This window comes from Galeopterus variegatus, unplaced genomic scaffold (genome assembly GCF_000696425.1).
Source record: "Galeopterus variegatus unplaced genomic scaffold, G_variegatus-3.0.2 Scaffold458, whole genome shotgun sequence".
Taxonomy (NCBI): domain Eukaryota; kingdom Metazoa; phylum Chordata; class Mammalia; order Dermoptera; family Cynocephalidae; genus Galeopterus; species Galeopterus variegatus.
In genome coordinates, this window is record NW_007726569.1 from 410,175 (window position 1) to 434,294 (window position 24,120).

Consider the following 24,120-nt stretch of genomic DNA (forward strand, 5'->3'; position numbering starts at 1 on the left):
CCTAACTTATCTGAGACCTCAGTGGTTTAACACACCTAAAAAAAAGTGGCTATTTTGTCGAATGTGTTTTGAACTATAAGAAGAAAAATGCAGCTTTTCCCTTTCTGTAGAAAAGTCTACAGTTTTACTTCACTATTAGAATCATCTACTCTGGTGGTTCTATCTGACTTTGATTTCTGAATTTTTGGAACCATAACTGAAGACATTAAATTGCACAATATAATCACACTTTACTGGAATTTATTTTTGTTCTATGAGTAACCTGATAAAATAAAATTTTATTTTAAAAATGCCTTGAATATGTTTTTTTAAATATACTCATGAGGTCAAGTTCTTGCTTCCTACTTTAATTCCATTAACTTGTCTATTGGAACAGAAAAAAATAAAAACTCTTGTCTATTTGGTCAAAACTGTAAGACAGTCATAGAAATAAACACAATAGGATTATAGTTCGGAAGGAAGAATAATTGTTTTAAGGCTTTATGTTAGTATAATTAACATACAATAAACTGCACTTATTTATAGTATAAAATTCCATAAAATGGTATGATGTGAAACCATAATACAATCAAGATAATGAACATATCCATCATCCCTAAAAGTTTCCTCATGCTTTTCTGTAATCCCTAATGTTCAAAATCTCTGCCAAGTTTTTAAATCGAGTTTTTGTTTCCCTTATTGAATTTTGGGAATTCTTTATACATAGGCTGGTTATAAATCATTTTTCAAAAACATGATTTTCAGAGATTTTTTCCCCACAATCTATGGCTTGTTTGTTTCTTTCTCTTAAGAGCAACTTTGAAGAGCAGAAGTTTTGAATTCATCAATTTATTCTTTTATGGGTTGTATGGAATCCAGCTATTTTTTTTGGTGTCCTAACAAATCTTTGCCAAATGCAAGATCACAGAAGTTGCACTTATATTTTCTTCTAAAAGTTTATTTTTATTTTATGTTTAACTTTATGGTCAATTTTTAGTTAATTTTTGTATACAATGTGAAATATGGATTTAAGTTCATTTTTGTATGTGTGTGGATGCACCATTTGTTGAGAAAAGGCTGTCTTTTCTCCACTGGATTGCCCTGACAATTTTATTGAAATTCAGTTGTCCATATATGTGTAGGTATATTTTTGGATTTACTGCTCTATTCCATTAATCTATTTTGCCTATCTTTAAACCAATACCACATTGTCTTGATTACTGTAGCTTCATAGCAGTTCTGAAATCAATGTTAGTCCTCCAACTTTGTTCTTTTTCAGTTATTTTGTCTATTGTAAGTCCTTTCGATTTGCGGATAAAACTTAGAATCACTGCGTTGATTTTTTAGATAAAATCAGTTTGTTGCCTCTCAGTTCCAATTCACCCTTTACTGCCTACTTTGAGAAAATAACAAGCCCGTTATTTTTTTTTTTTTTCCTTTGCCAACAGGCACCATGTTAAATTTTGTCAGTAGAGGGCGCTGGAGAGTCATTGCGGAAAGAAGGAGTTTTCCTTCTCTGTTCCAGTGTGCTTGCTATGCAGGTTCCTGTAATGCACAGGGCTTATCTAGCGCAGGAAGCTTGTGTGTGGCTCAAGTAGTGCCAGTGGCTGGGCTCCCCCAGTGCCCAGATCCTGCCATGCAGGTGGGTTCTCCAGCTGCACGCTTCTGCCACGTATGTACCTTCTCCACTGCCAATTTGTGCACTGCATGGTAGCCAGCATCACCCACCAGCCATTAGTTTACTCTGGCACCTCCCTCAGCCAGTGTTGTAGTGGAGTGCCCCAGTGAGACTACTTGCCCATGAACAGCTGCTGGGTTCTGCCTATGCCATGCCTGGAAACTCTCAAAAAAGTAAGTTGGAGCAGATATATGACACACCTCACCTCTCAGGGATCACTGTCTTTTGCCCTATGTCCACTGTGTTGCAAATCATTGTTTCAGATATTTTGTATATTTTTGAGCTGTTTCAGGTGGGAGGGTAAATTACAAGGTGGAGTCCATTGCTCCACCTTGGCTAGAAGCAGAAATCTTAAAAGGTTTATTCTTTGGGAAACAATAAATCCTTAAAATGGGTGAGCTTCTTTACAACTTCCACATACATCTGGATAACTTACTCTTGTACCACTTCTTCAGCTCTAAGTTCTGGAATGTACTTTCCAGGGAACTTGAGATTAATAAATGAAAACTGTTCACATCTGAGCACAGGGGACTCTGTTTTGCTCCACAGTCATCTTGTATACTGCGTAATTCTGTGAGTGATGAGACACACCTGGTTTAGGTGAGGTGGTCCCTGATACACATTTAAAATAACTTATGTGAGAAACTACTATAGCCTTGTATGGATATAGCTGGGTTTGGCGTAGAGGTGGAGGGAAGGTGAGCTTCCTAAAGTTGCCATGTGTCCCTGTCTCATTCAGATGTTTCATCCACAACTTTGCACTGCTCTGAATAAGAATTTTGGTTTTCGGAAGTTTGCAGCTCTCTCTTTGCTGGAGAATATTACTGATCACCCAGATTGATGCAAGCTGCTGTCTTCCTTTTCTACCTTTTAGATCAATTAACCTTTTTTGTTTACTGGTGCTGAATTGATGGTTAGCTTGGAGTCTCTCAAGCTGAGTCTACTCTTGATGTTTGTCAATATTTGGCATGCAGAATATTATTTGGTAGCTCTTAAAAACAAACAACAGTTAGATCACTTGTTAAACTAGATTTCAGCACCTCCCGTCACTCAGTACGTTGTCCTTAACAGTGGTGGCTCAAATGTTTTTTAACTGGTAGGAAATCTCAGTTTCCTTTCCAGCTTGCTCAAAATGAGAGCTGAGTGGTATCTTGGTAGGAGATAACGTTTCTCTTTTGAAAGCAAGATGGAGAGGGGAGGAGGTAGCATTTATTGAGTTAAACATTTATTAACTTCTAACTATGCAAGGTTTTTTTTTTTTTTTTTTTTTTTTTTTTTTTTTTTTTTTTTTTAAAAAATGGGCAAAACAACCCCTGCCTTCAAAGGGCTTATGGTGTTGGGCAGAAGATAGGAGGAGGTGTCCACACAATCCAATGTAAGATGCACTGAGGCTCCTCAAATATATTTCTGCATCTTAACTGTCAGAGTCAGGCCTTTGCTGATTCATTAATCCATCCAGTGTCTAAGTTGATCTGAAATTTTCTATAAAAATGGGCAAAACAACCCCTGCCTTCAAAGGGCTTATGGTGTTGGGCAGAAGATAGGAGGAGGTGTCCACACAATCCAATGTAAGATGCACTGAGGCTCCTCAAATATATTTCTGCATCTTAACTGTCAGAGTCAGGCCTTTGCTGATTCATTAATCCATCCAGTGTCTAAGTTGATCTGAAATTTTCTATATAAAAATTTAATATTTTCTATAGTCACTAAAGGAGAATCTTTTTCTAACTTTAATGATTGCTCCTATCAGTATCCAAGGTATCTACATTTCATGTGAGTTGAATTACAGAAATTAAAAATAATGTGATATGGAACTATAAATAAACTCTTACTTTATGAATAAAATCTGAATCCCCACAAATGAAACATTTATGAAGATTGGTAAAATTTCAAAGTCAACTGGCTCAATGACATAAATTGGGTTCTCCCTACTGCCACAGGCAGCACCACGTTAGCTGGTCAACAGAAATAATGGTCAATTTTGGTCAAGGAATGTGTGAATTCAAATTATATGAAGTCATCAGAAACGAATCCCTCCCACAAAATGTGACTTCCATGTATCACTTTGATAACTAAGCCCACAGCCCTCTTTTCAGGCATACTTCTGTGCACATGCAGCTTCTCTTTTTTTGTTTATAGTCCCCTTTCACTGACTTATGTACTAGGCAAAATTCTTTTCATATTACAAGATCCAGTTCAAAGGAAGGCCTTTCTGAAGCTTGCCTTAATATCTTCTCCATTCAGCCTTCCTTTGTTTTTCCATTCTCTAGGTTCCCTTGAAAACATATACAGATCTTTTCTAGAAAACCGTGTTGTAGTTTCTTGCATATCTTATCAACTATTGTGAAAGCGAGTACTGTGTCTTATGTTCTTGGAAGGTGAAGATGCATAACACACAACTCAGAATGGATTAGGAACTCAATAAAATGTTTTAAAAATAAATTCATACATTTCTTTTTTTTTTTTTTTTTGTGACCAGTAAGGGGATCGCAATCCTTGGCTTGGTGTCGTCCGCACCGCGCTCAGCCAGTGAGCGCACAGGCCATCCCTATATAGGATCCGAACTCGCGGCCTTGGCGCTCCCAGCACTGCTGTGCTCCCAGCGCCACACTCTCCCGAGTGAGCCACGGGGCTGGCCTCTAAATTCATATATTTAACAATTATGTACATGTAGGGTACCTAGACAATATACCAGGCACTATGTAATTCACTAGAATGGGCAGTGACAAATACGATAAACATGGTCTTTGCACAAATTTCTAGTTTAAACAGGGAGGCAGATATTGAATAAATAATTAAAATATGATGATAAGCGGACGGGATATAACTGAGAAACCTAAGTTTTCCTGGGGCATTAGAGAATTCATCCCTTTCTAGTTTTTTTTTTTTTTTTTTGGCAACAAGTTTGTTCAAATATGAACTTATGATGAGAAATGTGTTTCCCTGACCAGTAGCAGAGGTCAAGAAGTTCTCTGCCTGTGAGCTACTGAGAAAGACTCACATGTGAGAATACCTGTTACAGGTGCTCTGAATATTCAGGGAAAGAGGGCAACTATATGTGAATGAATTATATTCCACGGTACATAAAATTTAAGATAGTGGGCTTTTATTTCCAATGTATGTTCTGAAAACAAATGGCTTTGATGCAGGATGAAGGGGAAATACAGGCTAAAACAAAACTGAATGTTTTTTCTGCATCATTTTTCTAATTGGTGCCAGGGATGGCTTTATTTCCTCTGGTGATTAACCTGAGTCATTTCTTTGAAAGTTAATAACAAAGAAAGAGCAATTCAAATAATTAACTGTCTGGAGATGAAATTAAATATAGAAGAATGTCACTTCATGATCTGTTCATAAATTTCAGATCTCAAAATTTTAATGAAATATATTGGATCTCCCATATAACAGCATACAGGATATACTGCAACTATTTATGGCATTATAATTGAAAACAGACTTCCTATATATCCACAAGTCAATGACTCAGTTAATTTGGAAGAGTATAGGAAAAGCACTAGTATTAATTTGGCTCAAGTGCCACATCATTGGAATGCCAAGGCCACGGACAGCAGGCTCACAGGTGCAGAGTGCCCTACATGCCTGTCATCGTGTGCTGGGGAAACTGAACACGGATGAAAACCCTGGCTTGTACTGCGACAGGCCTACAGGGGATTGATAAGCTGCTATACCACTGCTTGGGATTTAAAAAAAAAAAAAAAAAGCACTGTTATTAAGGGCCTCTTGACTCCTGTTACACCATATTTACACCTCTTCAATAGTGGCCTTTGTATAATATTTATGCACAAGTCTTATTTCCCATGTCATCTGCCTTTACCACCAATATATCTCCTGTCTAGCACAATGACAAGCACAAAGTAGCCATTCTGTAAATGTTAGGTAATTCCACTCCACTTGCCCAGCAAATGCACCATACATACTCCATGCCAGGTCCTGGTTTAGGTGCTGAAGGTACAGCAATGAACAAAACAGTCAAACTCCAGCTCTCATGAGGCTTACATTGCAGCGGGAGAAAAGGCAAAATGGACAACAGAAAAAAATATGTAAGATGTTAGAGATGAGGGATACAGGGACAGTGAGGTCAGGAGTAAGTACCGAGAGGGGTGGGTTGTTGAGAGTTGTTATTTTATGTAGGGTGGACAGGGAAGGTTTCTTTGATAATTTCGCTGAAGAGTCATATCATGAAGGAAGTGAGAGGACAAGACACATAGATATCTGGGAGAAGATTTCACTAAGGCAAGAAGAGCAACAAACGAAAAGACCTTGAGTTGTGGGTGGGGTTGGAGTGAAGAAAGAGAAGCATCCATGAGGCCAGTGTGGCTAGAGTTGAGTGAATAAGGAGGGGAGGGACAGGGACGAGATCAGAGAGGAGGAAGGGAGGGACGGAGATGAGATCAGAGATGAGGAGGGGAGGGACAGAGACGAGCTCAGAGACGAGGAGGGGAGGGACGGGGATGAGATCAGAGGGACAGCAACTGGGGTGGGATTGGGGGTCTGGGAGGACAGATCAGGTATGGCCTTATAGACCATTATAAAGCATTTTTCCCTCATGTGAGCATTTCCTGGTAGAATGTTATTTTTACTTTGAACAGATAGGAAGGTTTTGAGCTGAGGAGTGACATGGTATGTTCAGAATAGACTTTAGGGGGGCAAAAGTGGAAGTAAGGAGAACAATTAGGTCTCTGAATAAGTCGGTGAATGAATGAATAAAAGCCAATAAGGACGCAGACAAAATATAATTCATTCTTGTGTGGTTCCCAGTGGTTTTCACTGAGGTATACACATTCCCTTCACATTCCTATTATTTTTTTTTTACAAGTGTGTTTTTTGCATGCTTTTCTCAGTTCAGGCCAGCCTGAATTTTCTAAGGCATAGGTCGGTCTGTGAGAAGTAGTTCTTAGGACTGGTATGACAGAAAGTTTTGCAAATTCTTCGTTTAAAGAAAATTCGACAGAACAAATGTGTATATAAAGTATATATTTAACCTAAGCTCATGGTGTTTACTTGCTTTAGCAGTTCAAATGCATGCTCTGCATGAGGTGGCTTTTAATTACTGTTGATATGTGGATGTGGCAAATGGCCTTCATGTTTTGAAGATCAAAGAGAAAGGACATAGGAGAAACCAGAGTTCACAGTGTTTATTTCTCTACAACATTCTGTGTCTAGAATAAGATCTAGATGTTGTTTAAAGAGGCAGGACATTTAGGGAGGTTGATAGATCCCAGTGGCTGGGTAGGACACTTACAGGTGGATTTACTAATTATATTGGTTTTCCAGTACCAATATTGTTAGATTTAGATTTTTAAAAACTAGTATTTCTGAAGTGTAAAGAGGATTCATGATTAGTCATATAAATTACCATTTAAAATATATGTAGAGATCACTGCTTCAAAAAATTTATAATATGGTCTTGTATTCTATATGCACATTTACATTTTTTTCTCTCCTTCTTATTGCCATAGATACTAAGGTTTTCCAAGTCCTAGCCCCATAAGTAAAAAAATCAAGAGCAATTCTTCCTGCACCTAGGTTTGTCCTTTATTTACTAATAAAATTCAGATCTGGAATTACATTAATGACACATTTGAAAACCAGTTTGGCTTAGGTGTTTAGTTTTCAGTGTAGACTAGTAATTACTCTTAATTTTTTTGGTGGGGGGTTCATGAACGGCTTTGTTAAAGTGATGAATGCTACAGTCTCTATGGAAAAATGCACACATGTGTACACACGTAAGATACCCAATATAGTTTCAGGGACCCCATAGACTTCCTGAATCGTATCCATGGGACTCTTTATCAAGAGGTAAAAATTTAATTATATCACATATGTATTCATATCAAGTCCATTGTCAGTATGTACTTGGATAAGTGAAATCAGGCTCATGTAAATAGAGGGTGGTACATTTTCACTAGAATTTTTACTTTGCTGTAATTATAATGTTTTTCCTTTTCTTTGCCTTTTTTTGGGGGGCCAGTTTTTCCTTACTTAGTATGGGTAACATATAGTTTGTTCCCTTGCTTCTCTGGTTGTTTGGGGAAAGTATGTTTTCTTCCATGTTCTTATTCCAGTGCACCAATATTTCAATTTATGTGTGGCGATTCCCATCTGGGAAAGATTAAGACAATAAAAGACATGATCGGGACATTTAATTTAATGAGACAATAAATTTTCTCTTTGTTGACAGAATTGGGTTAGGGTTTTCTGTTACTTGCAACCAAAACCAAATTAGAAATTTTTGGATAGTTAGATATTAGATTATTAGATTGTTTGGTGCATTTTTAAAAGCCATGAATTAAAATTCCTAATTAAATTTTCTCCTCTATTCTTGGTGTGCCACCTATTATTATTAACTAGATTTTTTTCGTTTTGGGATAGGAATGAAATAGTTATATTTAGAGTGTCCCCCACCAGATAGAATAGAGCTTGGAAAAGACGGTGGACCAAGTCCTGGGCTTACTTGCTTGGATCTGCTCCTTTGAAGTAGGCATTGACTGTTTCTGTAAATGCTGCTGCAACGGGGAGGGTGTCCTGGGCTCCCATGGTTAGGGGGCTGGGTCCCCTAGAAGAACCTGCATGGAATGAAAAACTTTCATTTATTTTGGGCATAGGAGACACCTCAGTATATGTGGAACTGAAAGCCCATTAAATGATTAAGGGATAAAATCTATTACTAAATAATATATAATGTGTTAAGAACAATAACTGTATATTCAACATGGAGCTCAAGTATTTAAAAGGAAATATTTGGCAGATTTACAGACAAACACACTTGAAATTAATTCACTTACATATCTTACTACAGAAAAGAAAATCCAAGCAGAAAAACAAAATCACAGAGGTTTTCAAATGTTTTGCATAAAGCTTAAGGCAGTATTTGCATGACAGTTTGTACAGCAGGTGGTTAATAGAGAACATTATGTTTCCTATTTGAGCATTCAACCTAATCAGTTGTCCAAACTCAAAACTTTTTGTGTTTCTTCATTTTGAAGAGACAAACAACCAAGTGGTATCACATTACACACTCTTCTTTTCTGGATTATTTCCATTTCAAAAAGCCCAACTATTCCCAGATCAAGTTAGCTCAAGTTTACATGTCCAAAAACACAGGCAACCAAGATGTACACATTGACTTAGCACATATACATAAATGCACTAATTCACAGTATTAAAAATAACAGCAGCTCTCATGTTTATTGAACACCTGCTGCACTAGGCATTGCACTAGGTACCTTACGTAAATTATTTCACTCACGCTCCACATCAGCCCTGCGGGATAGGCATGATTATCCTCATTTTACGGAAGAGAAACAGAAACTCAGAAAGGTAAGAGATTGGCCCAAGATAATATAGTTAGTTAAGTGGAAAAACAAAAATTCATATCTAGATTTGCCTCTCTGCAAAGCTCATGTCTTTTCCATTATACCATACACTTTGTCCAAACGAAAGTTTCCTGTATTGTTTTGCTATAACATGTAGCTTCTAAAAAGGATCAAAGTTTAGGATTGCTTTCTTTGTTATTAATCTCTAGGCATGGTACTAAAGAGCAAATGGTACTAAATAGGCATGGTACTAAACAGTTTTACTAATTATATAGTATTTAATTATGTCACATGCTCACTGCTTCCCCTTCCTAACAAACAAAACACACTTACTCCTTCTCACTCCTGACATAGACTACACACCTTTGTGTGATGTTTAGTTTCTTTCACCTTCTGTAACTTCTGTTCTCTTCTGCAGCTATGAAAAAATCTACCCTTTGTATACCTCTCTCCTCAGTAAATCTTTCCTTGATCATTCCAGTTCATTCTAGTCCCCTCCTTTTCTATCTTCTCTTGGCTTTCAATATCTTGAACTTGGTAATTGATTGTTAATTTAACATGCATTTGTTTAGTATCTACTATGTATCAGGCACTATTTCAGGTGCTGTGGGTTTAAAGATAAAATTAAACATGGTCCTTGTCCTCAAGGAGCTACCATTCAATGTGCTAATAGCAGCAGCAGTAGCAGTAGCAGCAGCAGCATCAACATTCACTACAAGCATGACCTCCACACCATTATCCATTGCACACTTACTATATGTTTTTTTTTTTTTTTTGTCTTTTATCTTTTTTCCGTGTCTGGCAACGGATCGCAACCCTCAGTGTTGCCCCCGTACCGGACCGGGGACCGGCAACGGGATTGCAAGCCTCGGCGTTGCTCCCGCGCCTCGCTCAGCCAGTGAGCGGGAACCGGTCTGTACATGGGATCCGAACCCTCGGACGGGAGCGCCGCCGCGCCTCCCAAGCGGCGCACCATCCAGTGCGCCACCGGGCCGGCCCACACTTACTATATGTTTTGTAGATATGATCTATGTAAATGTTTGAAGTGAGCATTATCTTCATTTTGCAGTTGATGGAACCAAAGCTCAAAGTCTTGCACAGCTGGTACGCATTAACCTTAAGACTTGTACTCAGGTACCCATAAAGTTTAGGCTCTGATGACTATATTATTTTGCCTCCTGAGTAGGTAATTACAGTACCATTCGAGGGCAAGCAATTACAGTACCATTGGATGAGTCTTCAGTTGGAGTGTGCATGTCTATGTCTTTGCTGCCCACAGGACTGTAAACTTTTAAAAGGAAGGGACTATGGCATGAGCTTCTTTTATGGGACCTTCACAGTCCCTAAAATAGAGCCAGGATTACATTGACCTTTTATTAAGTCTTTGAATTATCCACTGTTGGGTCTCAGAAGGGCAAGGTTTATGCACATCTGTAAATAATGAAGGTACAATAAACGGAGACCATTATCTTGTAATAGTGTTGCTCAGTTTATTTGCTCTTTTATTAGTTCAAATATTTATTGAGTGATTTCTAGGTTCTGGAGGAGAATTGCTTCCCTCCCTATTAGTTAAAACTGGACCGCAGTGGTGAGAGGACTGGAATGTTACCATTATATCAGGGTCATAGCCACCATGTGACTGGAACTTGAAGTTTGGTGGAGTAGATACATCTACAATTAAATATGAAAGTGATTTGATAAACGCTTTTTAAAAATGTACGAGCAAAGCTCTTAATGTTGCTTGGCTAGGTCAGGGAAGGTTTCATTAAGAAGATGATATTGGAGCTGAGGCTTGAAGATGAATAGGACCTCACGAAGTGGAGAAGGAATAAGGCCCAGCATGGGCATACGTGTGGAGCTGAGCTGACATATGGCATTTTGAGAGACCACAGGAAGTGTGGTGTTGTTTGTGTGTGTATGTGAGTGTGGTGGGTATCAAAGGTTGACACATGAAGGTGATGAGGCTTGGAGGGTCAGGAATTAGGTCATGATGAGTTTTGTATAAATATTTAGGAAAATTTGTCTTTATATTATAAGTGATTTATAGTCGTTAAATCATAGTTCCCTTTTGATACTCTAATACAAATCTATAGGTACTTTTCAGAGCAAAGTGCACATATATACAATATTGATATAATTTAAAGTAGAATTATAAATTTCTTGAGTCCTTGGAGGTCCCAGAACTGAGGTTAGAATATCCTCTAAGAAGAGGGGAGGCCTCTGAAGTATTTAAAATGGGGTAGGGGGTGCTGTTCACAGTGAGTTTGAGTTTAGATCACTCTGTCTGCAGTGTGGTGGAGAATGCAGTAAGGGAGACAATAATGTGGTGAGGAGATTTCTTAGGAAGAAAAAGATAAAATTGGTGAGAAATGCAAATGTTAGTAGATAAAGAGAATGTCATGAGCACAATATTTTTGAATTCTGTAAAGTATTTAATAGTTTTCCGTGACATTCTTGTGAATACAATAGTGAAAGTTAGGTGGATAATAAATAGTCTTGCCAAGTGAATTGACAGGTGAATCGCAATATCCAGTGAGCGTGAATCAGTGGTTCCATGTCTATTGGGAAGGCTAAAAGCATGGAATTTGGCATCAGACACCTGGGATAGAGTCCCATCTCTGACACTTGTTATCTGAATGGTCTTTGACAGGGATAATGTGATAATAATCACTTTGTAGACCTGTTCTGAGGATAAAATGAGGTAAAGTCTTCAGTGCAGCAATTGGTCTATAGTAAGCACTAATAACAATCAGCTATTCTTATGATAATTTTTACAATTTAAGATAATACAGAGGTTACCTTAAATAATGACACAGACTCATTGAAAGTGCTCAAAATTTTCTCACATTTTTGAGATACTGAGCTGTAACTGATAAGAAAAATAACAGCAAAAATAAATGTGAAATTTTTATATGAGTAGATCAAGATTAAAAATTAATCAAACCATTGTGGTTTGGAGAAAACTGGCTTGGTGGAAGAATGTGAGAAAAACATCTGGAGGTTTTAATTGATCAACTCTCTATCATTGAGTTCCAAATATCTCACCTAGCTTGGGCTGTATCAGCAGATGAGTAACAGACAGATTATTAGAAATGATGGTTTTATTGCTTTTTGTTTGTGTGCTTTCTTTTAAGGCTCATCAGATGGAAACTGAAACACCTATCTACAATTTGAAGACCAGATTATTCAGTGTAATGTTTACAAAGCCATCTGTGCTCCCACCCAGATCCATCTCTCACGACTCCCCTCCTCCCACTCCCTCCAAAAACCTGGTACTCTAGCTATATGTCCACCTCTGGACACTACAGCCCTTACTGTAGATTTAATCAATAATTCCAGGAAAGCAGAAATACACAAAACATAAAAAATTTACAAAGAACCCTTTTACCTTAATGGATCCACAATTTACAACTCTAATTTCTTCACATGTCTGTACATTGCAGTTAATATGCCATTTTGTGTTTTATATTTTTCCACTTATTACATGATTTTCCTTATTGCTATCTGATCTGCACATCATTTCCCACAACTATACAATACTCTATAGACATTCTCCAAATGTTATGCCATTTCTAAGTAGTAATCTAAATTCCTCTTTTTATAAATTGGTCTCCTTTTCCTTTTTAATTATTTCCTTAAGACATAGTTTTATTCCTACAAAGTGAGATGAGCAAATGAAAAGGCAGATCAATTTTTAATTGCTGAGAATGCCAGTGTATTTTTCATAAAGATTATGTTCAATGAAAATTCTACTAGTAATAAATGAATGCTTCTGTTCCCCCATAGTACCTCGGAGAGACTTTGTTTAACAGGATTATTGGAAAATTGGGCTAAAACCAGGAAAATGTCCAAGATGGTAGAAAATTCAAACCTGATGGCCTAAGAGGACTAAGAAGGGCCTGGAAACTGTTTTCTAATACTGAATCTGAAATAATGCTACCAGACAGTGACTCAGGGGATGAGAGTTTAAGGCCACAGATCTGTAAGTTAATAGTTTTGTGGCCTTGGGGAAGTCAATTAAACTTAGGTCTTTCAACCATGAATTGACAGCAATAGACAGCATAATTTCTGTGTTTTAGGATCTTATCATGTTAAGTTATTTACAAGCATTTGCAATTCTTAGGAAGAACAACTTTCTAACAGAGAAATAAGCTGCCTTGAAAACAGTATCCCTTCACTGGAGGTTTGAGTGGATCTATTGTATTACTGATCCTCTACTATGTGCAAGATAGTTTTGGGGACACAAATATGTAAACTTTCAAGAAATAAGACATAAACATATGGAAAACTAAATAACAATAACATGCAAACAAGAACTTAAGACAATAGTTTAAGTGACAACCCTATGAGATTATTTTATCACAAGATTAATTGCCAAATGAGTGGTATATGGAATGCTATTCCGTGATTTAACAAAAGGAAGCTTGGGCTCTAGACTCACACAGACTTGGGTGTGAATTTTGGCTCTTCCACTTACAATCTGTATGACCAGAGACAAGCTATTTAATCTCTCTCTGACTCAGTTTCTCATCTTTAAAATGGTATAGATAAAAATAGTATCCATGTTAAAGGCTTGTTGTGCACGTAAAAGGGAATAATTTTTGCGAAGTCCTTAACATAGTATGCACTCAAAAACATATTATTATTGTTGGTGGTTTTGTTTCTGTTATTTTGTCAGGGTTAGCTTCTTTAAGGTTGGTGAATTAGAGTTGGTTGTTTGAAGTTGAGTAGGTTTTTAGGTAGAAAACAATGGGAGATGATGCTACAAAGGGAATTCTTCATTGTATATAGAGGTAGACTAGAATTTTCAGGTTTCTTCCACCACTAAAATTCTGTTGTCATAAGAATAGTGATTCTATGCACGCACACCTAATTTTTCACATATCATATAGGTGGCTATTATATCTGTTTAAGTTGCTTGATACAATACTTAGCTCACTAGGAGATAAAATTTGTTTAATGCGTGTTTGTTTTATTCAAATAAACAAATTGATTGTTTGAATAATTAATATTCATTTATTCATATGTGAGTTCCTGCAATAATTAGGCATTGTGCTAGGTACTGACAGATACATAAAAATGTATGAGGCAAGTTTCTCCCATCACGGAGCTTATAGTTTGGAAGAGGAATATAATATTAACTACAAATAAAACATAGAGCACTATATGAGGTTAGAGAACAGTTTAATATTGTAATTATTATATTGTTACTGTTAATTTTTAAAGAATTCAAGGTAGAGGCAGTATTTATCAATGTGGCTCTTATGTCTGTTGTCCAATAACATCAAATATCAAACACTAATATATATAGCTTTATGTTCTCTATAGATTGGAGGGATAAATGAGTTCAGCATAATTACCTCTATTTCACTAGCCTGAGGTCACTCTGCTTGTAAATGGCAAAGCTGAAATTCAGTCCTAGGTTTCCTGGATCTATCAATTATAGTGGTGGCAGCAACTAAAACTTCTACAGTTCTTATTACGTACCAAGAACTATTCAAGGGTCTTTCTATTACCTTGTAATCCTGATCTCTGTTTTACGAATGAGAAAACTGAGTTTTCAAGTCATTCAAGAGCTTTGCCATTGTCACCCAGCAAGTAAACAATCCGAACAGAACTGGGTTGCAACCTAGCACTGCCTGACTCTGGATGCTTCACTCATACCTACACTGCTCCAGGAGCATAGGAATCAGAATAGAATTATGTCAGACACCTGATGGCACATTTGTGATACCCCAAGAAGGGTGAGTTGCTGCCATTAGCTTGTAGACTTCTGACAAAATAGCAATTCAAGGGTACCAGAAAGCAACTGGCATGCATACTTAGGGATTTCTGATGAATGAAAAAGGGTACAAAGAGTCACCAGTGTGTGATTATACATTTTCTGAAACGCAGTTTTCTGTGACTCTCATTACCGAGCAAGGTCACACAAACACACAAAGATACACACTCTGAGGCTAAAATAATTTAAATCCTTAATAACAGTATGGCATCTTTAAAAGATAAGGTCCTCAATTTCTGGAAACATTTCATGAATATTCAAATGAAATGTGAATGTGGGCAAAGATTACAAACTGTTCGTATATATATAAAAACGTTTAAAGGAAAGGAAGGGAGAGAGAAGTTTTAGAAGATAAAGAGAAAGATAAGAAAAAAGGAGGAAGGAAAAAAGGAAGCAAAATACTTCGGTTCAGACGGGGGCGACACTGAGGGTTGCGATCCGTTGCCGGACATGGAAAAAAGACAAAAAAAAAAAAAAGAAAAGAAATTGAATAAGAGTATAAGAAGGTTTGCTTTAGAAATAAGCAAATGTTTACATACTGAGTTCAACAGAAATTCCTGGTATCTCCCTATTGCCAGTCACGTGCAGAGAGGGGAAGCATGTATGTAATAGCATGTGCCTGAAGCCAGTCTGGGGAGTGAGCAAGGCTAGTCTCCCCTTGCTGCACACTTTTCTCCATTTTCTTTATAATCTCTTCCATTTTGCATTGTTGAAGCTTAGTATTTTCTTACATCAAAGGCAGCTGATGAAGAGGACTTATTTTCAGTTTTACATTTAGCATCAACTTATGCCAAAGTAGTGCATCTCTCGGGGGTATTTGTAGCATTTGTCACAAAATGATCAGTAAGTCAATAAATCGTTTACTGTGTCCAAATTCTGTTCAATGCTTTATATCTTTTATCTCCTTTAATTTGCACAACAATCTCACCAAATGGGTGCTATTTTAACATCACTTTCTTACAGAAGAGGAAACTTGGAGCACATAGGTAATCAGTTCAAATTCAGACACCAAGTGACCTGTAATCTTAGTATTATGCTTTGCTGTCCCAGTAAAGAATATAGGACTGTGTCAGCGATTGCGGGCTTCAGTCTTGACTGTGCTGTTTAGTCAACACTTGACCTGGGCAGGTCAGTGATTCTAGCTACACCTCCATTAAATTAGGACAATAATATCAGTGCTCCCAACCTTATTTGAATGTAGGGAGGATCTGCACTACTAATACCAGGTGTCATGAGAGTTGCAAATTTTACCTTCTGTTCATCTGAGGTTGGAAACAGTCACACAGAAAGCACAATCTGAAGCATAGATAGCAGGAGAGGGTCTTCTTGTTTGTTTAGAAGACCATCCCCATCTTGCAGTCTATCCACCCAAACAACTGCACCACTCCACCAGGTCTGCTGCAGGCAGGAGGTAAATGACCCTCATGCCTAGGGATGAGAATGCAGGAGATAGAACCAATAGATGGAAGCATCAGAAAGGCTCAGAATGCATAAAAGAAAAGAGAAGAAATTCCAGAAGTTGTATGAAGCAGCAGAGAGTGGGAATTGGGTTAGCTTTTCCTTAAAAAGCTGATCATATTAGTTAGAATTAGTAAAAAGATAAATTTATATTCAGTTCTATAATAATTTACAGAGCATTTTCTCTATCATGCAGTGACAAAAAGAAAGCATGTTGGAAAGAGATTGAATTAAATTTGAATCCTGACTTTATCCCTTACTGTGTGACCCAGGGAAAATTACCTAAGCTCCCTGAGATTCAGCTTTTTCATATCATAAAATGGAGATAGTACCTTCTGTAGATATTGTGAAGATTAAATGTGATGATATAGGATGCCCTTGTTATCTGAGGATAGTCAATACCAGAGAAGTCACTTAAAAATTAATATATTTAAAAATGGTACTAAAATTTCATAGTATATAATGATTGAAAGGTTTGATTGGGACTCAAAATTAGCATAAACTAAACCTGTAAAAAGATCTTTTATTAACAAGGTTTAAGCTACAATAATAATGAGTTCTTAGAATGAACAAAAATGATGTGTGTTGATATTTTGGGCATATTTTTCTGATAAAATTATATTATAGCTCTACACACCATCCAAGGTTCATATTGGGCTTTAATTCATGATCATATATATAGCCATTATTGCAGAACTAATTGAGAGTTTTATAAATTCCCTTAAGGACTTCTCGATTTCTTGATTTTCTTTTAAGTGTCTGTGATGTAAGCTTACTTTTTTCCTCTTATTTAGTTATTAAGTTTTATCTCTCTTAAGCCCTCAATTGACAGTGACCTTTGGTATGACTGAAGCAGCTTTACATAATCACTTTCATTGACTATGAAATCCTGTATCCTTTCTGAAATTGGCAATTTCACTTTGCAATAAATATGAGTATGTGCTGTATTTGTACTGTAAATTCACTGTTTTTAAGATCAGATGTTTATGGGAAAACTTACTGGCTCTGCATTCATATGATGGAAGGGGATACATGCTAGAGTTAATTTGGGAAAAGGTATATTATAATAGGGACTGAAGTTAGAAGTAAATACTTTCATGTCACTGTGGTCTTTGCTTCCCTTCAGAATATGGTAACTGCAGGTCACCAATACTAATAAACTCTTGGGTAAGGAGGTTCATCAAGATATACAAATCACAGGTCCTGGCACACAGTAAATAATAAATTGGCAGCCATTATCATTAGCAGTGAAGAAGAATTTGCCTGACAGTCACAAAATGTAATGTGTTGCTTCAGCCTACCCTCAACACCATAGCATTTAGCATAAAGACAAGATTAGAAGTTCTTTCTAGGTCAGTAAAAACAATTGAATCATGAGCACTTAACTTGAAAAGGTGAATTCGCTCCTGTGACCTGGTGAATTTTAGCTGAAGTGATGATTAATAAAGTAACAAACTTTTTTTTTTATCATAACAGCTTTGTTTTCAAAATTTTTTAGGATAGATTTGGGAAAAAAGGAGTCAAAGGAAAGTTATTACAAATACATTTTTAACTTTTTTCTTTTTCTCTTCATTTTGGAATATTATGATTGCAGTTGGCTTAAATTATATAAAATATATCTTATATATGTATATTGCATGTGTGTGTACATGTTGCATATAAAAATCTAAAATCTCTATATATAACATTTTCTTAGGAATTATGATAGTCTAATGATAGTACCTGATCTAATAGATACTGTGATAAGAGCTAAACTGAGCAATGTTTTCTGAATTCCACAGAGTGCTAAATGATTCACATGCATTATCTTATTGAATCCTTACTCTTTTAAGAAAAACATATTATCACCACTTTACAGCTGACAGAACTGAGGTTTAAAAAAGTCAAGAAGCTTCCATAAGTGCTACTTAGTCTTCTCATGTCCTGAGATAAGTAGCATCAATTGATCTGCTGAGTGCCAGTAAAGAGGGAAAAGGGCAAACCTCAAAATGGGAGGAACCAATACCATTGAGCACTGGCTGTGAGCTAGACACTATTTTATGCTTTAGGTTAAAGCATAAAAGACAGTGCATCATTTAATTATCATATAATTTATTTATCAAATAATGCATATAGTGCATCATTTAATTATCACCACAACCATGTGCTCAGATGGGCATTGCTTATCATTTACCCACAGTCCTTCAGCCAGTAAGTGGTAGAGTCAGGGTACAAATCAAGGTCCACTTGACTTCATGCTTTTCCATATAACAAGCCCCGTAGACCTTGTCCTGACCCACGGCAGCACTGGGAGAGTGATGCCTGCTGCATGCTTTTCAATATGCTAGGCGTTCTTCATGAAAGTGAGGAAGAAGATGTATTTAAGAAGGTCACATATCACAAAATTACAGCTATGCAGGAAAAATAAGTTCTAGTGGTATACAATAGTGCTAGGCATCTATAATTAACAATTATTTATTGTATGTTCTCAAACAGCCAGAAGGAAACGGCTCAAGTGTTCTCATCACAAAGAAATGATAAAGTTTTGTGATGATGACTATGCTAATTGCCGTGCCTTGATTATCAAAAGTTATATACATGTACTGAAATGGAACTCTGTATCCCATAAATGTGTACAATTAATACATGTCAATTTAAAAAATAATAAATTCCTTTATAAAATGCACACTTTTTAAAAAAAAAAGAAAGCTAGGTATCATAGAGTGGAATTAAGGATACTGAATTTCTGAGTATATAAATAGGATTAGAGTTATTTTCAGTCTTCCTCTTCACAAATCCCTGCCCACCTGCCCTGGTTATATATATATTTCATGTGCATACATTTTTTGCTTTTAAATTCTGCTCAGCCCAAAAACATAAAATCAATTTACATTTTTCATCATGTTTTATAGAGAATTTTTCTTCAAACTGGGTCTTTGCTTAGAGTTCCTAAACTGTCATCCACAATTAATGGCCAATTTAATTAACTTCCTAAAATGTTTGACTCGGAAAATGGGAAAATTATACTTTGCTTTTATCATCAAAGTCAGAACAAGCATATTCAACACAAGGACTATGTTAAAAATGGACATAAGACAGGAGACAAAGCCACAATAAAAATGAAAGGAAAGTGAATGACACTTGGCTCCAGTTGATTTCCTCAGTGAGTATAAGCACTTAGTGTTTTCTTTGTCTTAGTATGAGGACTCATGCAGCTAAATCCTAGCCATTTTTACATAGACAGTGCTGACAGTTTGATCAAGCATCCGAAACTGAGCCAGCTATAGCATGGTACTATGAAGAATACAAAGAATACAAAGCTAATTTATGTACAGCACTTATATATGATGGTCACTGTGCTGCATACTTTACATGCATTATGTCTTCTAATGTCAAAACATTTGTTTGAAGTGCATATCATTATTATGTATAATTCATCACTGAGGAACTTAAAGCTTAGTAAAATTAAATAACTTACTCAAAGTAACTTACTTTATGGTAAGTAGAGGAGCTGGGACTGAAAACCAGCTCTAACTTTGATTGTATCCTTAAACTCTACCCTGTTGTATGAATGTTCACCCTTACATGTTAGTGAGCTTTGCTCAGAGATCCAGCTGCATGCACAGCATGCATTCTCAATGGGACAGTATCATCACAAAGGGGTGAAAATTGCTTCTTGGGGATGGTGAAAAAAAAGCTCACTTTTTAAATGTATAAAGAACACAGATATCCATACAGTACATAACCAGATGTACGGTACATCTGTGATACTAAAATTGTCCTAGAAAAGCAATTAGGAAAATACAAAGGCCTGAAAAGGCTCCTTGGGCAAGGGAAGGGAGATAACAAAAAAGAGTTTGAGAAGCACTAATCTACAGGTTCAAAAGGGCCAAGGATGTGAATTTCCCATGCAACTCATCAACTCTCTTGCAAAAAAAAATTAAGGCATCAGTTTTGTTAAAGGATAATAGTTTCTTTCTTTGTTCAAACTTACACTGAATGAATAATATCTGCAGTGCCATAGTTATCTGTGGTCCAATCCAGATCCCCAGGGGGGAAAAAAAATCTAGTGAGACCATCGCAAGGGACTGGTCAAGCCAGGAAAGGTGTTTTCCAATGAGTAATGTAGGTAGTCTTTGAGTCTCTGCAGGAAAGATGTGAATATAGTCAGGGGATTCAAAAATGAGGAGCTAGAGAGAGCCCAGAATCAAGTAAATAAAGTGTGTGTCTGTAGAGATAAATATAGAGAGGTTTTTCTTCAAGAATTTTCACCAAACACACAAAAATGTTACCACTACTAATATCTGAAGAGTGTGATTTTGGAGTGATAGTCACTCTTTTATTTATACTTTCTTATATTTGTATTGTTTGAATTTTTAAGTAATATGCTTAAATCAATATCATAATCAGAATAAAGCAAACTATGAGCTATTTTCAAATACTTTGCAATGGCAAGGGGATGTTATTATATGTTAAAATAAAACAATGCTTAATTATGTACTTATGATAATATAAACTACACACACAAGGTCAGATTTACATAAAAAGTCTTAGAACTGAAAGACACTAAAATGATAACAGTGGTTATCTGTGTTTATTAGATTACAGACTATTTCATTTTCTTTATACTTTTCTGCTTATGCAAGCTTTCTATACTGTACATGCATTACTTTGATATTGTGGCAAACATTATAAATAGACATTGGGAGTTATTTTGGGATTTCAAATAACATTGAGGTTTCTACTTTTCTCCTTTATTTATTTCTTGAATGGTTCCTTTTAGTTAAAAAGTGGATTCTGGTAATTTTGAGCACTAACAAAAGTAATTCCCTCGAGGGGGCTATCTATGAATGAAGAAGCGGGGAGAATGCTGTCTGCTACAGTCTGCCCGCCTGAAAGCCTGCTCTATGGGCTGCTAGTGGGGAATGGGCTGTGAGTAGAGTCCAGAAAAGATAAAATCTAACAAAAGGAGTAACCAACATTAAATAACTCTTCCTCTTCCTGGACTCACCTTGCATGATGGCAATTGAAACTCCACCAAAACATCCTTGAAAAATCAACATCATCCCTGCTCCCTTGTGACACTTTTTCAGAATAACCTTTTGTGTTCTCTCAGAGGCATATTTCAAGCCTCTAAATCAGATCTCAGGGGAGGCCATGCTGTCATTACTGTGAATATGAGACTAAGAAACAACTGTAAACGGCTCATGCTGCCTGTGTGAATGCGTGCCGGCAGGAAAAGAAGCCCCAAGGCCATATTTACTTGTATCCTGGAGACTTAGACAACAGAGCCAGCAGAAGAGTTCAAGTTCAAGAGTACGGTTCAAGTTCATGAACTCTGCAGACAGGCCATGCTCTAGCAGAAAGGGTTACCACATGCATGGTGAAAAACAGTAGAAGAAACAAAAGGGTTAAAATGTTAAGGGCAACAACTTAACGACTCCAAATCAACCTTTGATTTAGTAAATGAAGCAACTAATAAATATAATACTCAGGACATGTCTAGCACATACTAAGTATTCATTTATGCTAATTATTATTTTAGAAAATAACTATTTGTACAGTACTTTATAGTTTGCACAGACCTTTCACAAGTAACTGTCTAAAATCTGTTTGGGGTATAGGTGGTGCTGATTAAATACACCCATTTTAGACACATAAAAGGACTTAAAAATGGGAGATTCTCCTGAGTCTTGACATCTCTTTGAATCACTAGTATACTTTCTTCATTCATTTATGTCACCTCTCCTCTCTGGGATAGCAGAGGTTCATAGAAAAAGTATTTTGTAGTGGGGTAGGCAGCCTAAATCTGTGGGCAGCTCTTCTTAAAAGACACATAATCAAACAAAAGTTACAGAGGTCATCAGCCATCTATTACATGATGAAGGCTCAGAACCACCCAGAGGTGAAGCAGTTCCCCCTGGGGATTCTCAGCTTCTCCATTCTCTTCTCAGGAAGTTTGAAATTACTAGTCAAATCTGCTGAAATGCCTTGGCTTACAGATTCTTTAATAAAAGAGATGGCAACATTTTTTTCCATGTCTCCCATCAACATTAACACAGAACCCCAAGGTTCCACATCAGATATATATATATTCCATATCTTTTTCTCTATTTATCTATATATACATATGTGTGTGTGTGCAATATGTGTGTATGTGTAATGAGAGTAAACTGATATAAATAAGTTAGAACGCTTTCTATTTTTAATATCTAGGATACCCAACATGCCTTTAGGTTAACATTTACACATTATATAACATTTTATATTTGAACTACAACACAGCAACATTTTATATTTCTTCAAAGAAGACTCTATATAGGTTTAAATGTCACTCCTGTTTCCTGTATCACCCTAACTTCTAGGCCAGGATAGGTCTCCCTGCTGGGTACCTCCAAAGCACCCTATCTCCTTAATTGTAATATTCTTTACATATTACTGTAACTACTTGTTTAATGTCTGGCTTCTATGCACTATGAAAACAGGAACATGTCTTTCTTGTTCGCTGCTGTAACCCCAATACCTTTCATATTACCGTGCACATAGCAGGCACTCAAAAAGTACTTGGGATTGAATGAATACAGCCATAATAATATCTGTCCTGGTACCAATATTACCAAGGTCTTATTCTACAAATTTGTTCATTGTTTTTCCAATCATAAACCTACCTGTTGCAGAGTTAGAAAACAAGGAAAAATCTTAGCATTTTGCTGGGCATCTATCATAATCAATTTTATACACATACACATAAACATATAAAGACAATCCTGATTCCTGCTAAAGAATATTAATTATGAGCATGTCTAGGCATACGCATATTGAAGCTACCATTAGGAGTATTTCAAGGCAAATGCTATAATACCATAATGGGACAACTAATTCCTTCTTCTGAGCATGACTTATATGTCTAAAATTACTGATGGGGTAGGTAAGGAAATTTAAAACTTTTCTCAAGAGCTCCCACCACATGAAAAGAGAAAAAATGAAGTGTCCTAGAAAAAAACAATTTTTTTTCTATTCATAAGCAAAGAAATAGAAAATTTCTTACTCAATTATTTTTAAAGTTTATACAAGTCATTTTATTTCTATTTGATGCATTCAACAAATATTAAAAATTCCTTCAGTCTCACATTATGTTCAGTTTTGAGTGTCTATGCATGTCAAAAGGAAGAAGAAGAAAGAAAAAAAAAGATTACTAAAGTAGATGAGAAGGACATACACCCAAGAGAAGACAAAAGGCTTTGATGGGCAGCAGTTAGGGAAAAGAAGCAGACCATTATCTCTGTGTTAACTTGTATTTGCCATCTGGAAGCTCGTATTTTTCTTCTAGGCATGATGTCTGCAATTTTCCTATCTGGTGTTCACATTGTCTTACTCAGGGTGTCACTGGGTTAGCCAGTTAGGCATTAACTCAGGCAAGGACAACTGAGAGAGACCAGCAAGAGATCTCCATCATTAATATACTCTACAAAAACATGAACTTTGAATATCACACATTCAAAATTAATCACTAACATTTGTGTGGCTAATTAAAGAAAAATATAATGGAGCAAGTTTCAAGTTACAATGCATTCTTATTCCAATACAGCTCCTAAATGCAGGTATGCCCCAAGGTTAAAACTGCACTTCTTTAGATTCAGTCCTTTACTCTAAGCAGGTGATTTCCAAATTTACAGTTTATTTATTCTGGGACTCATACTACATGGAAGCTGTGCAGAAATGTCCACTATGAGAGGTCTCCAATGCAACACATTCTTCCTGGCCAAATGTATTATCCTGGGAGATTCCTCCTTCTAGTTTAACAGCACCCTTCTACCTGTGTCTCAGGATGAAAGCTTTGGAGTCAGCTTTCACTCCTTTCCACATCCTATTATATGTCACATGTTTCTACCTCAATGATATTTTTC

General features: G+C 36.5%; 1 protein-coding gene across 18 annotated transcripts in view; it reads right to left on the reverse strand.

Moving 5' to 3' along the window:
* SGIP1 (SH3-domain GRB2-like (endophilin) interacting protein 1) overlaps positions 1 to 24,120 on the reverse strand; it is a 203,456-nt gene that overhangs the window by 16,627 nt on the left and 162,709 nt on the right. For all 18 annotated transcript variants that reach the window (XM_008569017.1, XM_008569015.1, XM_008569028.1 and 15 more), the window contains one exon: positions 8,133 to 8,244. In XM_008569017.1, the coding sequence (XP_008567239.1) occupies positions 8,133 to 8,244 (112 nt within the window). The remainder of the gene's footprint in view (positions 1 to 8,132; positions 8,245 to 24,120) is intronic.